The following is a 13,881-nucleotide window of genomic DNA, read 5'->3' on the forward strand; positions in this document are numbered from 1 at the left end:
GGAGAAGGCTGTAAAGCTGAGAAATCTGTCCAGGATGGGTGGATCAATCAGTAGAGCTCACTTCTATCTGATGACAATACTGAATTGAGTTGCTCAGGATATCCTGAATCTTTCTGTCAGTAAGCGCTGCCGTTTTGTTAGCTGGCGTTCATAAAACTTTGATCTAACATTGTTTGACTCAGACACCTGGAAAATTAATCCTGACATGATGTGACAATATATTCAACCTGTTTAGAGGGAAAGTGATTTTTAGGACACGGAAGCCTAATATTAGCTGTTGTAATGTTAGCCCATAACCACCCGCCTCATTGTCAGTTGGTCTTTACTTTATTGATTTAAAGAGCACTCTACACAGGATAAAAACCACAAAGTGCTTCACAATAAGGGTCGGAGACAAAGGAGACCACAGGTCTAATCTGCTGAAAATAAGTAATTGTAATAAATTGTGAGTAAATAAGAATATTTATGGATGTTTTTGTGCGTTACAGCCCTGAGTTTGATTCAAAGGATCTGATGATGTGAGTTAAAACAGGGCTAAGATCAGGACCTAACGTAATGATTTCAAACCTTTTTCCCATTCAAATCCATGACAGCAGTGCTGAGATTCTTGTCAACAATAAAATCCAAGTATTTAACAGCAGGTGTTACAGATTAGACATTGTTCATATCCAAGGACCCAACCTCAGACAAAACCAATCCTTTCTGATTTAAAAACATTTGTGATTGGGTTCAGTCCCAAAAAACCCTCATCTGTCCAGCTCAGGGTTTTTTGTAGCTTTGATTTTCTTAATCTTACCTATGTGTAAGCCTCTTATCTTGACTTTATCTCTATCCCTATGTCACTCACAGCACACAGTCATCTGCATATAAGAACAAATAACTGGAGGAGCAATGTTCATCTCGTTTATATTAAGGAGGTTCTCCACAACAGATTCTGCATTTATTTCTTCTTGTAGTCAGGTAGGAATTTCTTCCACTTCATGTTCTGCAAACAGAACATAAGAAAAGTTCATATATTAATATTTTGCTGCTTACAGTAAGAACTGGAATACATAGTATTCTTTCAGGCTTACACTTTTAGTCCAGGTGGACTTTGACTTCTTGGTCTTCATGTCGTCCAGCGTCTCATAAGTGTTGCCTTGAACAGCAGCTGCCTCACCAGGGATCTGCTCGTAGGTGTCATCTCGCAGCCTAGCAGGAGTTGTCACCGGAGGAACCTCAGCATACATGTCATCTCCTCGCTGGGTTGAACGGCTTTCAGACCCCTCAGAGGTCTGGTACAGAGGGTTGGATCTTGATATTTCCTGGTCATCATTGTGCTCTTCTGACCTGATCACGCTTTCATGGGGTGCGTGGAGGGAATAGGTTTGGCAGGTAACCCTCTTTCCTGGAACAGGCGATGTCAGAGACAGGCTGCTGAGCTGGTTGGAGTACTCCTCCTCTGTGGTGTTGTTGTCCAGTTGTGGTAGGGATTTGCTCCTGCTCTCTACTTGTGTCGACTGAGAGGTTGTGATGCCAGGAAAAAGATCACCAGGGTACATTGTGTCAGTTGCATCAACCGAGTCTTTGTTAGACATTACTGCTGAATTTGTGTTTGCCATGATTCCATCTGCTCTGTATGCGTCCATCTGGGATTTCATTGGATGTGAAGTTGTATCAGGCAAGGAACCACTCAGGGTAAATCCTAGAGGAATCCCTCTTTTTGGTCCTGGAGGCATACCCTTAATAAAAATGAGTGACAAAGTAGTCCAGTTACACAATTCACTAGCATTTCTTTAAATTAAATAAATTTCATTAGATTTTATTGTATTTAGCACCAATTCATAACAATATTTGCCTCAAGATGCTCTATATTTGCAAGATGAAGACCCAAGCCCAAGAATCACATGATCTACTTTTACCAAGGACATGGCACGATGGAAAAGAAGAACAACTGACTGGACGTTGAGTCATTTTCACATAAAATTTTGACTTTTAGTCTTCTGAATGAAAAGACGAACAACAATGAATTTTAGTCAAATTTAGGCATCAAGATCAACTAAATATCGTAAGATTATAGTTGACTTAATCTAAAGTTGATTCAGTTAACAAAAATATTAAGTGTCCAAGTTTGACCACGTTGCTCCAAAAGCAAATTATTTTCCATGAAATCAAATGTTCATTAAACGTTCAAGTGTTGAGATGTTGTTGTGTTTTTACAGAGCATGGGAAATAGGAAGGTTATACTGTTCCCTGAGGCAAATCAATGTGTGTGAAAGTTTAGCAAACAAGGAGATTACTTCTGATTGAATCACTTCCAAACTCGCGTCACGTTTATACTCAACTTCCTTTATGATTTGTTCTCATCTCTCCAGAATATTTTCATCTCATTTTCACTCGTTGAAAAATGTGTCAATTCATTTCATCATTTTTATCCTTCTGCATTATTTTTTATTTTACTTATCATTTTGCTTTCATCCGAAAAAAAATTGTCACCAAAATTAACAGTGGATCTGCCAGAGGGCAGGACAGCAAACTGGAACTGTAGATATTACACAACATATTTAACATTCATCTAAAGAGCTAGTATTATCTATGGGTGAAACTGAAACAGAGTCTGAGATTTTATTCTCAATAAAACTGAGTAGATTTAAACCCCACCTCAGAACAGGCAGGACTTTCTGATGTAATTGTGATTTTAGCAAAAGTGACATGCAGGTGCACTGTCCTGCTGAAAGTCTCCATCAAGTAATTCTATGGCCATGAAAGGCTGTTCAAGCGCGCTCTTATTAGGCTGTACATATGCAGGAAGCTGCAAAACACCGTTCTGTGTCATATATAAAATTGTGGGGTTTTTGTACGTGTGTGGAGTCGAGTAAGGAAACACATTTTCCACACATTAGTAAACCTTTGTACCTGTTTGCTGAAGTTAATTAAAGCACACCAAACCAGATTCTGTGTACTTCAAATACACAGTGGCTAAACAGAAAATTCAAGACCACTGTTACCCTGGCCCAACAAAGATCTCTTCAACAGCAAGGCATGTAATAGATTAAGAGTAAATTAAATACAGGCCTCTCTCATACTGGATGGCAAGACTGTAAGGTGAAAGCATAGCTCCCATCACTGACAAACTAATAAGTTCTAAACGTTATCAGAAAATTCTACAGTAAAATATCAGGAGAGTGGTTCGTGCCATAAACGTGTAACAGCTCTCAGCTCCAGACAAACAGCGCAGTAACTGTTTAGTTGCAGTTCTTGCTGCTCAAAAGCATCACACCCGATACTGAAAAGTTCACACTTTTCTCTTACAGAAATGTAACACTGGATCATTTTCTTTTTTTTTTGGATCAGTGCTTTATTTGTCTGTATTACAGGTCATGTCACATTTTAGGTCATATTTATGCAGGTTTCACAAATGTTAAGAATTACTGTATTTTTGGTCCATGTTTGTAATGCAGTTCTTATCATATACATATGAAATATAGCTCTCATATTATGTTACTTTGCAATCTTTGTTGTGTTGATGCACAAAATGAGCTTTAACTGTGAAGTTGGATTAAACTGATTTTGCTGTTGGATGCTGCCACTGAAAGCAAACATTTAATTATTGTGAAACTGTGTTGCATACCTGCACACATTAGCATAATTTGCACATAAGTATGCACGTGCAGTGTTTTACACAAATTTTCTCCTACATGATTCTTGAGCTATTGAATAAAATTAAATATAAAATTGTAATTCCCTAAGAAGTATTTTGACTATAAAGCTTTGTATGTGGTGAGATGCACACTTTTAATTACATGTTATGTAATTACAGCACTTATAATTCTGTATTCCTCAAAAAGGACAGTTCAAGTGTCCAGCTTACCTGGGAAAGAGACATTGCATCCACAGACACCGTCCCCGTCAGCCTTCTGGCTGTGGATTTCGGTGGTATGGGTGGCTGCACTGCAGGAGGGTCATTTTGCTGCTGAATCCTTTGATTAGTACCCACATGGCTGTGATGATCACTTTTCTGATCCCACAGAGTCCGCAGTGCCTGCACGCTCACCCCAGACATCTGTTTGGTGTTATAGTTCACCACATCATACAGTTCATTTGTGTCCACCTGAAAATCACAAGCAACATTATTGTCTAATAAGAGCTTCAACAAGCAAAACCAGACAGATCATCTGATGACATGACATCAAATTCAGTTACATGTTAAGGTATGATTAGCTTGTGGAGACCAGACTGCTGCATTTAAGGATTAGACATTGGACAAGATTAAGGTTTAAGAATGAATTTGCTATTATGGAACTAAACATGCAAAAGATTGCAAGAACTTGACTGATGCAGTGGGAATGAACATCTGGACCTTTGCTAGCAACAAGAACTTTTGAACCAAGCTTTGTATACCCAGGGATGGAGCCATCTGACCAGCGTTATGATTTCTCATAAACTTGGTGAAATAAAAACAGCAGGCCCTTCTGTTTATCAAACAGTGTTTGGAAGACTCTGTTGCACTAATATGGTCTCAGAAAAAAGAAGCATTTGGGAATGTGTTCCTGTCCAGTCAACAAAATAAACTGAGAAGCACTCGGTAGTTTTTGTTAATGCTAACAATTAACAGTGGTGTTGAAGATGTAACTAAAATGGCCAAATACTTCAGGGCATTAACTGAATCACAGACAGCAAACACCTAGTTTAGTTTCATGAAAAAATGGCAATTTTTATCTTGCTAATAGTTTTGAATGGATTTTTCTTTTATTGATTAAAGTTTCTTCAGCTCTTGTTCTGTGACAGTCGTGAGTTAAACTGCTATACACAACAAAATCCGTCAGCTTAGGCTTAAGTGTTCTTTGGCTAGAAGCTGCTGTGAAAGTGTCTCAAAATGTCAAAGTGTACATTCATGACGGCCTGCAGGTGGCAGCACGTGCTCTAAAAACTGAAGTGACAAAAGACTAGAGGAGGCTGCACAGAAAATGGACAATATACAAGCTTCACCAGTGAGTCCTGAGGACATTAATGAACAAAGCTTGCTTCAAAATGCAAGTGAACAAAGAAGGAGGGTATAAAGCGAACAACTGATAATAAGTAAAAACGCTGACATATCTGCAGTCTAACATCCAAAGATGAATCTTGCTGCTCTGAACACAACAGAATGTCAACAGAAAAAATTCTTACTAACATCAAGGGAGACGTTTTAAAAAACAAATAAAAAATAGACGTATTACCTTATCACCAAGAGAAAAGCTGAAGTCAGACAGAACCGAAACATGCTCGTCATCACTTGCAGACAATTTAGAGAAAAATAAAAGGAAAGGATGACACTGACATTATGAAACTATGCTGACATAAGAAGTCACGTGGATTTGAGACAAAAGCACTGATGCATGTAAGCCAGTAACTGTTTTTTCAAAATCACATATAAAAGGCTAACAGGTGCTGATGGAGATATTAGTGCAGATATCACTCTGGAAGAAGAGCATAAGAAAGAAGCTTATAATGGAGAAAGACTACAGGTTGGTCGTATCCAGTCTGCTAAGAGCGCAGCACACCCATGTGACAGATCCATGGGATCTCCATCTCCTGCTGTTGCTCTACTAGCACAAAGTGTTTAGGACAGTATAACGCTGAGCAGGCTACCCACACCGGAACCAACAGTGTTCAGTGGTGAGCAAATCCAATAGAAAACCTCCTTAATGTCACTGATAGACCAATAGGGCATCTCTGCTGCTGATTTAAAAAATGCATTGGTGGCCCCACTTGTAATGTCTACAAGGCATGTTCTGGAAAAAACATAATCAACAATAAGGTCAGGCATTTGTTTTTCAAAGAGCATTTAGAGAGAAGCTATCAAACCTGTCAAAAGTACAGACGAAAGATCCCAAAGGAACTTTACAGACTCCATGAATGGTAGCAATGCCTTATGTAAAGGGCCTGGAAATATTGAATGACAGTGAGAAAAATCAGAAACTGCCTGTTACAAACGCTTTAATAGAAGTGGAGAGTTTCCCAGTTTCAGTGCCATAGTGTCATCCCTGTTGTGGAAATCATCTGGAACCCAGTTACCTTCAACTCTGCTCTTCGTCCAAGTTACGCAGCGACAGTGAGAAGCTAAAGGACATTAAAAGGACCAAGCACCAAAACAAATGTACACTGTGACAAGACATCAACCAGATCACATGGGGAACACCAAACTCACATCAGCTTCACAACTGCACAAACCTCATAAAAAGGTCTCTAGAAGACAGAAGGACGTATTTGACGGCTAATGAGCTGTGCTATGGCTTTTTGACCTCCTAAGACCTGAACTCTTCCACAGCATGCATTTTTAATTTCTCTTTGCTATTTGGGCTGATTGGGACCTGATGAATGTAAAAACAAAGAATTACCTGATTTTTATTTTTTTATTTATTTATTTTTTTTACTACCTGATTTTCGTTTCTGAGAAAAAATCCACATATGAGGACATTCATTTTAAATTTCGATATACAGTGTATAATATAAGTGGTGGATATTTTCATCCAGACATCCTAAAATGTGATGTCCACATACAGTGGGGCAAAAAAGTATTTAGTCAGCCACCGATTGTGCAAGTTCCCCCACTTAAAATGATGACAGAGGTCAGTAATTTGCACCAGAGGTACACTTCAACTGTGAGAGACAGAATGTGAAAAAATAAATCCATGAATCCACATGGTAGGATTTGTAAAGAATTTATTGGTAAATCAGGGTGGAAAATAAGTATTTGGTCAATAACAAAAATACAACTCAATACTTTGTAACATAACCTTTGTTGGCAATAACAGAGGTCAAACGTTTACTATAGGTCTTTACCAGGTTTGCACACACAGTAGCTGGTATTTTGGCCCATTCCTCCATGCAGATCTTCTCGAGAGCAGTGATGTTTCGGGGCTGTCGCCGAGCAACACAGACTTTCAACTCCCGCCACAGATTTTCTATGGGGTTGAGGTCTGGAGACTGGCTAGGCCACTCCAGGACTTTCAAATGCTTCTTACGGAGCCACTGCTTTGTTGCCCGGGCGGTGTGTTTTGGATCATTGTCATGTTGGAAGACCCAGCCTCGTTTCATCTTCAAAGTTCTCACTGATGGAAGGAGGTTTTGGCTCAAAATCTCACGATACATGGCCCCATTCATTCTGTCCTTAACACGGATCAGTCGTCCTGTCCCCTTGGCAGAAAAACAGCCCCATAGCATGATGTTTCCACCCCCATGCTTCACAGTAGGTATGGTGTTCTTGGGATGCAACTCAGTATTCTTCTTCCTCCAAACACGACGAGTTGAGTTTATACCAAAAAGTTCTACTTTGGTTTCATCTGACCACATGACATTCTCCCAATCCTCTGCTGTATCATCCATGTGCTCTCTGGCAAACTTCAGACGGGCCTGGACATGCACTGGCTTCAGCAGCGGAACACGTCTGGCACTGCGGGATTTGATTCCCTGCCGTTGTAGTGTGTTACTGATGGTGACCTTTGTTACTTTGGTCCCAGCTCTCTGCAGGTCATTCACCAGGTCCCCCCGTGTGGTTCTGGGATCTTTGCTCACCGTTCTCATGATCATTTTGACCCCACGGGATGAGATCTTGCGTGGAGCCCCAGATCGAGGGAGATTATCAGTGGTCTTGTATGTCTTCCATTTTCTGATGATTGCTCCCACAGTTGATTTTTTCACACCAAGCTGCTTGCCTATTGTAGATTCACTCTTCCCAGTCTGGTGCAGGTCTACAAAACTTTTCCTGGTGTCCTTCGAAAGCTCTTTGGTCTTGGCCATGGCGGAGTTTGGAGTCTGACTGTTTGAGGCTGTGGACAGGTGTCTTTTATACAGATGATGAGTTCAAACAGGTGCCATTCATACAGGTAACGAGTGGGGGACAGAAAAGCTTCTTACAGAAGACGTTACAGGTCTGTGAGAGCCAGAGATTTTCCTTGTTTGAGGTGACCAAATACTTATTTTCCACCCTGATTTACCAATAAATTCTTTACAAATCCTACCATGTGGATTCATGGATTTTTTTTTCACATTCCGTCTCTCACAGTTGAAGTGTACCTCTGGTGCAAATTACTGACCTCTGTCATCATTTTAAGTGGGGGAACTTGCACAATCGGTGGCTGACTAAATACTTTTTTGCCCCACTGTATGTGGATGCCAGGTCCTAGGAGGTAAAAGCAAGGTCAGGTGTGAAGGATGTCAACACTGTGACACTTCTGTGAGAAAGCACAGTAAAACAGTATCTGGTCTCCATGTGACGGGTTACACCTCTGCAGCACACACCCACCTCCCTCCTGCCTATCACCAACCATAGATTAACCCCTCAATAGTGAAACAGGTCTTCTGATTGGCTGCAACTGCCCCAGAGCACTAGCACCCAGACGAGTGATACTTTGCAAAGACGATGAGGGTTACACTGTTCAAACATTTAGGGCAGAACACAGTTGTTGGTTTATCATCTTCCTTCAAGACAGACATGGTGAAGACCTTCTCCCATCATCTTGGTATATAAGAGATCCCTCGACTACCTGTAATACAGTGTGGAATATTGTCCACTATTGCATCCACATACAACCCACTGGGATGTACTACTACCCATCTTCTCAGTAGAAAAAGAATCCTGCAAGAGATGTCAAAGCACAGGATGGGATGACCCATTGCCTGAACATCTGAAACTATGGTGGGAGCAATGGAGAGAGGACTTTGCCAGTCTAGAGACAGAAGGATAGGCAGATGTTGAAAGCTTTGAAGGATGAAAAAGGGACTGCATCCTTTTTTAGATGCAAGCACCATCACCCTTATGGAAAAGATACATATAAATCTTATAGAGTTTTTATCTGTGAGTGAAACTTGTATGAAAAGCATACAAGAGTGAAAACAGATATAATATCCCTAGAAAAAGTATTTAAAAGAAACTTGTATGTTTTGGATTCTTACTAAAATGATATATGAAAGTGGCCACTTTCATGAGTAAATCATATACGCCTTATAGCAGCAGCAGCAGCTGTCTCAGTCTCAGTGAGTAACATGCTCAGGTAAGAGCTGTGTTACAGCAATGTGGAAGCACTCTTCTGGACAAGCTCTAAAGCTGTGCCGAGCTTCATTATACATAGATAATGAAGTACACCGTTTTCCCACATTGGTTGTAAATAGCACGCAGTGGTTTTATATGGTTTTATGTCCCCTCCAGTGATATACCATCTACTGGCTCATGAAGATTAAGTCAGTTGGTTTCATCCCACACCTGTCAGTGTGTGGTCTGTTGGAGACCAAGTAAACCTATGGAAGATAAAAGAATGAGCAACCTCCCTACAGAGCGAATGGAATCCTTCCCACCCGCCACTTACTGTGGTGCCACCTTTGAGTTTTTGTGGCGTAGACTGGTCGGCCCATTCAAGACCAAACAGGGATGCGAGGAACACAAGAAATACGCCCTGCTGTTTACATGCTTTAGCTCTTGTGCTGTTTATGTTGAACTGTTATGGAATCTGTCAACCAATGCTCTCGTCAGTGGTTTGCATTGCTTTTTTGCACTATGGCGCTCAGTCAACAAATTAAGTGTGACCAAGGAATCAGTTTTATATGTGCCAGAATGAAATGAAAGCAGCTGACGTTCCTCATAGGAAACCAATGTAACTTTGCTATTGTACGAACCCACGGTAATCATAAACAGCAAACTGCTTGGAGCGCTCACTAACAGTGATGATACAGTGTTCTGTAAAAAACTGTTTCAAGTTACAATGCATGTACAGCATCAAATGAAATAGTCGGGAGTGTAAATTGCCTCCAATGCAGTGTGCTGTAAAGGTTTGTAAATTTTGAAATGCAGTTATTTCTTATTATAAATGTTTTGAGCCTTCCTGTAATAACATCCATCCATCTTCTTCCGCTTACTCCGAGGCCGGGTCGCGGGGGCAGCAGCCTAAGCAGAGAAGCCCAGACCTCCCTCTCCCCAGCCACCTCCTCCAGCTTATCTGGGGGAACACCAAGGCGTTCCCGGGCCAGCCGAGAGATATAATCTCTCCAGCGTGTCCTGTGTCTGCCCTGGGGCCTCCTCCCGGTGGGACATGCCTGGAACACCTCACCCAGGAGGCGCCCAGGAGGCATCCTTGTCAGATGCCCGAACCACCTCAGCTGGCTCCTTTGGATGTGGAGCAGCAGCTGCTCTACTCTGAGCCCCTCCCGGATGGCTGAACTTCTCACCCTACCTCTAAGGGAGAGGCCAGCCACCCTTCGGAGGAAGCTAATTTCTGCCGCTTGTATCCGCGATCTCGTTCTTTCGGTCACTACCCACAGCTCGTGGCCATAGGTGAGGGTAGGGACGTAGATCGACCGGTAAATTGAGAGCTTCGCTTTTACACTCAGCTCCCTCTTCACCACGACGGACCGGTGCAGCGTCTGCATCACTGCAGCTGCAGCACCAATCCGTCTGTCGATCTCCGGCTCCCTTCTCTCCTGTAATAACAAATGTCTTACTTTGACTGGAGCTTTACACTCGTAATTACAGAAAGGTAATAAAAAAAGTCTAAAACAGCAAAGGAAGCTAGAGGTTACTGAGAGAGAAATGAAACACGGAGAAACAGGGAAAGTAAACAAGGAGTTGAGCTTCATCTAACATGGCAGCGAGGTTAAATATGTCTGCTACATGTGTTTAAGCATTTGGGGGGTTTTGTATATAGAGGACTTGCTAATTTTCTTTTGCTAAGAATTTTTAATATACTTTTCTTTTGTTGTTGACACGTATGCTGGTCTGTGATAGTATGAAGCTAAGCTGCTGAAATAAACAGAGTTCAGGGTTAAGTTTTCTTCAGCCTGGCAGTGAGCTAAACACAGTACAGGAACAGAGAGAAAAGCAAAGACATTCCAGATATTTCAGATCTGCTCTCAGACGCAGAACGGAAGGCAGATCTCGCATTTGCTGGAGATTTGCATTTCTGCCTCAGACACTGAACCTGATTTTATACACTCCTTTTTTCTCACAGAACAGGAAAGCAAGAACTTAAAAGAATTCGTGTTTTTATTATGCATAATTGTAACCTCTTTTTAAGATGAGAAAAAGAGAAGACAAAAAGGCAACAATCCCAGTTTCTCATGTGGCCCCGTGAGGAAATCGGTTGTGCACCTTCTTGGTTGTGGGGCGATCGTGGCTCAAGAGTTGGGAGTTCGCCTTGTAATCGGAAGGACAGTTTCGTCTCGGTCGTTGTGTCCTTGGGCAAGACACTTCACCTGTTGCCTACTGGTGGTGGTCAGAGGGCCCGGTGGCGCCAGTGTCCGGCAGCCTCGCCTCTGTCAGTGCGCCCCAGGGTGGCTGTGGCTACAATGTAGCTGCCATCACCAGTGTGTGAATGTGTGGATGTGTAAAGTGCTTTGGGTCCTTAGGGATTAGTAAAGCGCTATAAATACAGGCCATTTTACCCCTGGTTTACATCTATCAGAGGCTGTCTGAGGTCACAGTGAAGTACCCATTAATGTCAAGCTCCATATTACTTTGGGGAGGTTTGTGGTTCAGGTTACATGCATCTTTTTACTGGGCCTCTCAGTTCATTGTGTGGCAGTGTAATCTCTTGGGTTATTTCCTGTGTCATATAGTTCACACTTCCCAGTGTTTTCCTAATTCTGGGACGACTGCTTTGGGGCTTCTTTGTTCTGCACCAGCCTAATCAAATGGCTGTTTGGTTCATTCAATCTGCCTTCTGTGTCTTGTGCTTGGGTTCCACTTCTATAAACCCTGACAGCCTCACCTCATTACAGCTGGAGGTCAGATATTCTCCAAAGGGCTGGATGGCGCTGACCTTGTAGTGTTGGATCAGCTCGGTGAGACTGCCGTATGTCTGAGAGTCTCCTGATATGATAAAATGTCCGTCTTGATTTTGGGTGATAACAAAATGGCGGCACCTGTCATTACCCCTTGGGAGAAGGCAGAGAGAGGAATGAGGAAGAATACTGAAACAGTTCAACAAGGTCCAGTTGACATGCTTTGCCTTACTTGTAGGACAGGATGTAGCCGAAGGCTTTATCACTGAGACGAATGAGAAAACAGCCCATACTTTTATCCCTCAGGAGATCCTCTGCTTCCCTGCAGCGGAAAACAAAACCGATCCAATTGAACAAACCGGCAGTCAAACTGGATTTGAAACACGCCATGAAACTATTCATTTCACTCTTACATCACTCAGAAAACAGAGCTCTATTGATGCTGAATCCAGAGGTAACATTTTTAACGCTCTAAGCAAAATTCCTTGGAAGCGGGGACAGCCGTCTTCTGTTCAGCACAGCCACGGCCGTTCATTAAGAGCCTTCTGGTCATTAATGTCAACAGACTTGTAGCTAATGCGCTATAACTTACAACTAGCTCTCGACTCGTTTTTATGTCGAATGCCAGTCTTTAAGAAGGAGCTTTAATCTGAATAGTATGATGCGAGCAAAGACAATTCATATTTTACCTCGTTTTTGGCTGTGATATTAATTAATATGGATATTGGCTGCTTTTTATTTTCTGAATACAACTCCTGTTCTCCCAAACAGATGTAGCTAAACTTTTGCTTTGAAAAAGTCATTGAGGTAAAAGTTTGTGGGTGCTTTCAGCAAAACATGTTTAAGTATAAGAAAAAAAAGCTCTAAGTGCATGTCCTACTGCTGCAACACTATCTGCATCTCTATTTTATCCCAATCAGTGAAAAGTAATTAGAAACGGACAAATACATAATACGTTCACCTATATGTTCTTCCCTCGTCTAACACCAAGTCAGCAGTCCTAACGTGAGGCATGAGGTAGCATGGAATGAAAATGATATTCAAACTCTGCATTTCCTCAGTAGCTACCCACAAACACGGACAGTAAAACCATAATAGTGATGGGAGATATTTACAGTATTTACAGTGTTCAAATGAAATCACAAGTAAGTGATGAAGCCCCAGTGAAGCAGAAATTCTTGAACTTCCTATAAAAAAGCCTAATTTTTTTCATGTGCTCAGTCATCTAGAAAGTTGATTCTGTTTATCTGGACGTCGCGTTCTCAGTGGGAGAAAATGTTTGGTCAGTCATCAAAGTGGCTTCTTCACTACGTCCAGGTGAACAGAATCAGCTTTCTGGGTATCTTCTCGTCACTAGTCTCTACGTGTCCTGAAGCAAAGGTCTTTTGTATGCTGCTTACTTTCTTGTAGCAAGGCCTTGAAACCAATCAGGGAAGTTTCCATTGTGCTGGACGAGCGGCGCCTGTGTCTCAGTAAACCATCGAAGCACCAGCTCCTTCAGGCCCCCTCCTTCCTGTGGTTCCATATTCAGCTCAACACCCGACCTCTTCTCCATCCACATCCATATGTGAGCTGCTGACAGAGCACAGGTGATACAGTGTGCATACTCTCTGCTCTGACGTAATACTTCTAAAGGAAGCAGAGGTGCCTCATTTGACTACTTCTGTCTCTCATCTGAATCGGGGTATTGTTGCAGTTTATCTAGTTCATCTGCCACCAGCTTTTCTGCCTCACATTGCACAGGCACTTTCATTTTACTATCTGTGTTCCTTGTTCCAGATTGAACTTTAACAGCTTGGCCCAAAGTAAATATTTCATTTGGTTTGTACCTTGGATTAACAGATCTATACAAAAACACATATAGCTTTAGATGACCTTCCCCCCCATGTTCCTTTTCATGTTTCTAAGCACACCCAGTCTCACTCTCTCCCACTGAGCCTATATAAAACTACTAATGTCACAACTTAAAGCACATTATGTGCACTGCATGCAAAGGATAGAAGTCCAAAGTTACATTGTTCATGTGCTATGGTCAACAATAATACAACTTTAAAGACTATTAGCGAAAAGCAAATGCAGCAAAGGGGGAAAATAAGAGAATCGGTCAAAAAAAAACATACAAGAGGATCTTACTGGACATAGGAATAC

The 13,881-nt window shown here is 41.7% G+C and overlaps 1 protein-coding gene across 1 annotated transcript; it reads right to left on the reverse strand.

Annotated features, from left to right (window-relative positions):
* Positions 1-224: 224 nt before the first annotated feature.
* sh2d7 (SH2 domain containing 7) lies at positions 225-13,319 on the reverse strand. Its single transcript, XM_085456011.1, has 6 exons — positions 13,134-13,319; positions 11,966-12,055; positions 11,721-11,886; positions 3,851-4,090; positions 1,074-1,721; positions 225-985 (listed from the first exon to the last, which is right to left on the reverse strand). The coding sequence occupies exons 1-6, from the start codon at positions 13,292-13,294 to the stop codon at positions 941-943; spliced, it is 1,350 nt and encodes a 449-aa protein (XP_085312137.1). The 5' UTR covers positions 13,295-13,319; the 3' UTR covers positions 225-940.
* Between the last annotated feature and the right edge of the window lie 562 nt (positions 13,320-13,881).

This window comes from Copadichromis virginalis, linkage group LG1 (assembly GCF_057382275.1).
Source record: "Copadichromis virginalis isolate Kocher_CV1m ecotype Utaka linkage group LG1, C_Virginalis_male_GT1.1, whole genome shotgun sequence".
Taxonomy (NCBI): domain Eukaryota; kingdom Metazoa; phylum Chordata; class Actinopteri; order Cichliformes; family Cichlidae; genus Copadichromis; species Copadichromis virginalis.

What these genes read in the sequence shown, in the direction of transcription:
- sh2d7 (XM_085456011.1), bottom strand. Translation starts at nt 13,294, where the DNA reads ATGTGGATGGAGAAGAGGTCGGGTGTTGAGCTGAATATGGAACCACAG. An exon ending in CAAGGCCTTGCTACAAGAAA is followed by an intron (nt 12,056 to 13,133) that starts GTAAGCAGCATA and finishes TTTCCGCTGCAG; the next exon opens with GGAAGCAGAGGATCTCCTGA. An exon ending in GGCTACATCCTGTCCTACAA is followed by an intron (nt 11,887 to 11,965) that starts GTAAGGCAAAGC and finishes CCTTCTCCCAAG; the next exon opens with GGGTAATGACAGGTGCCGCC.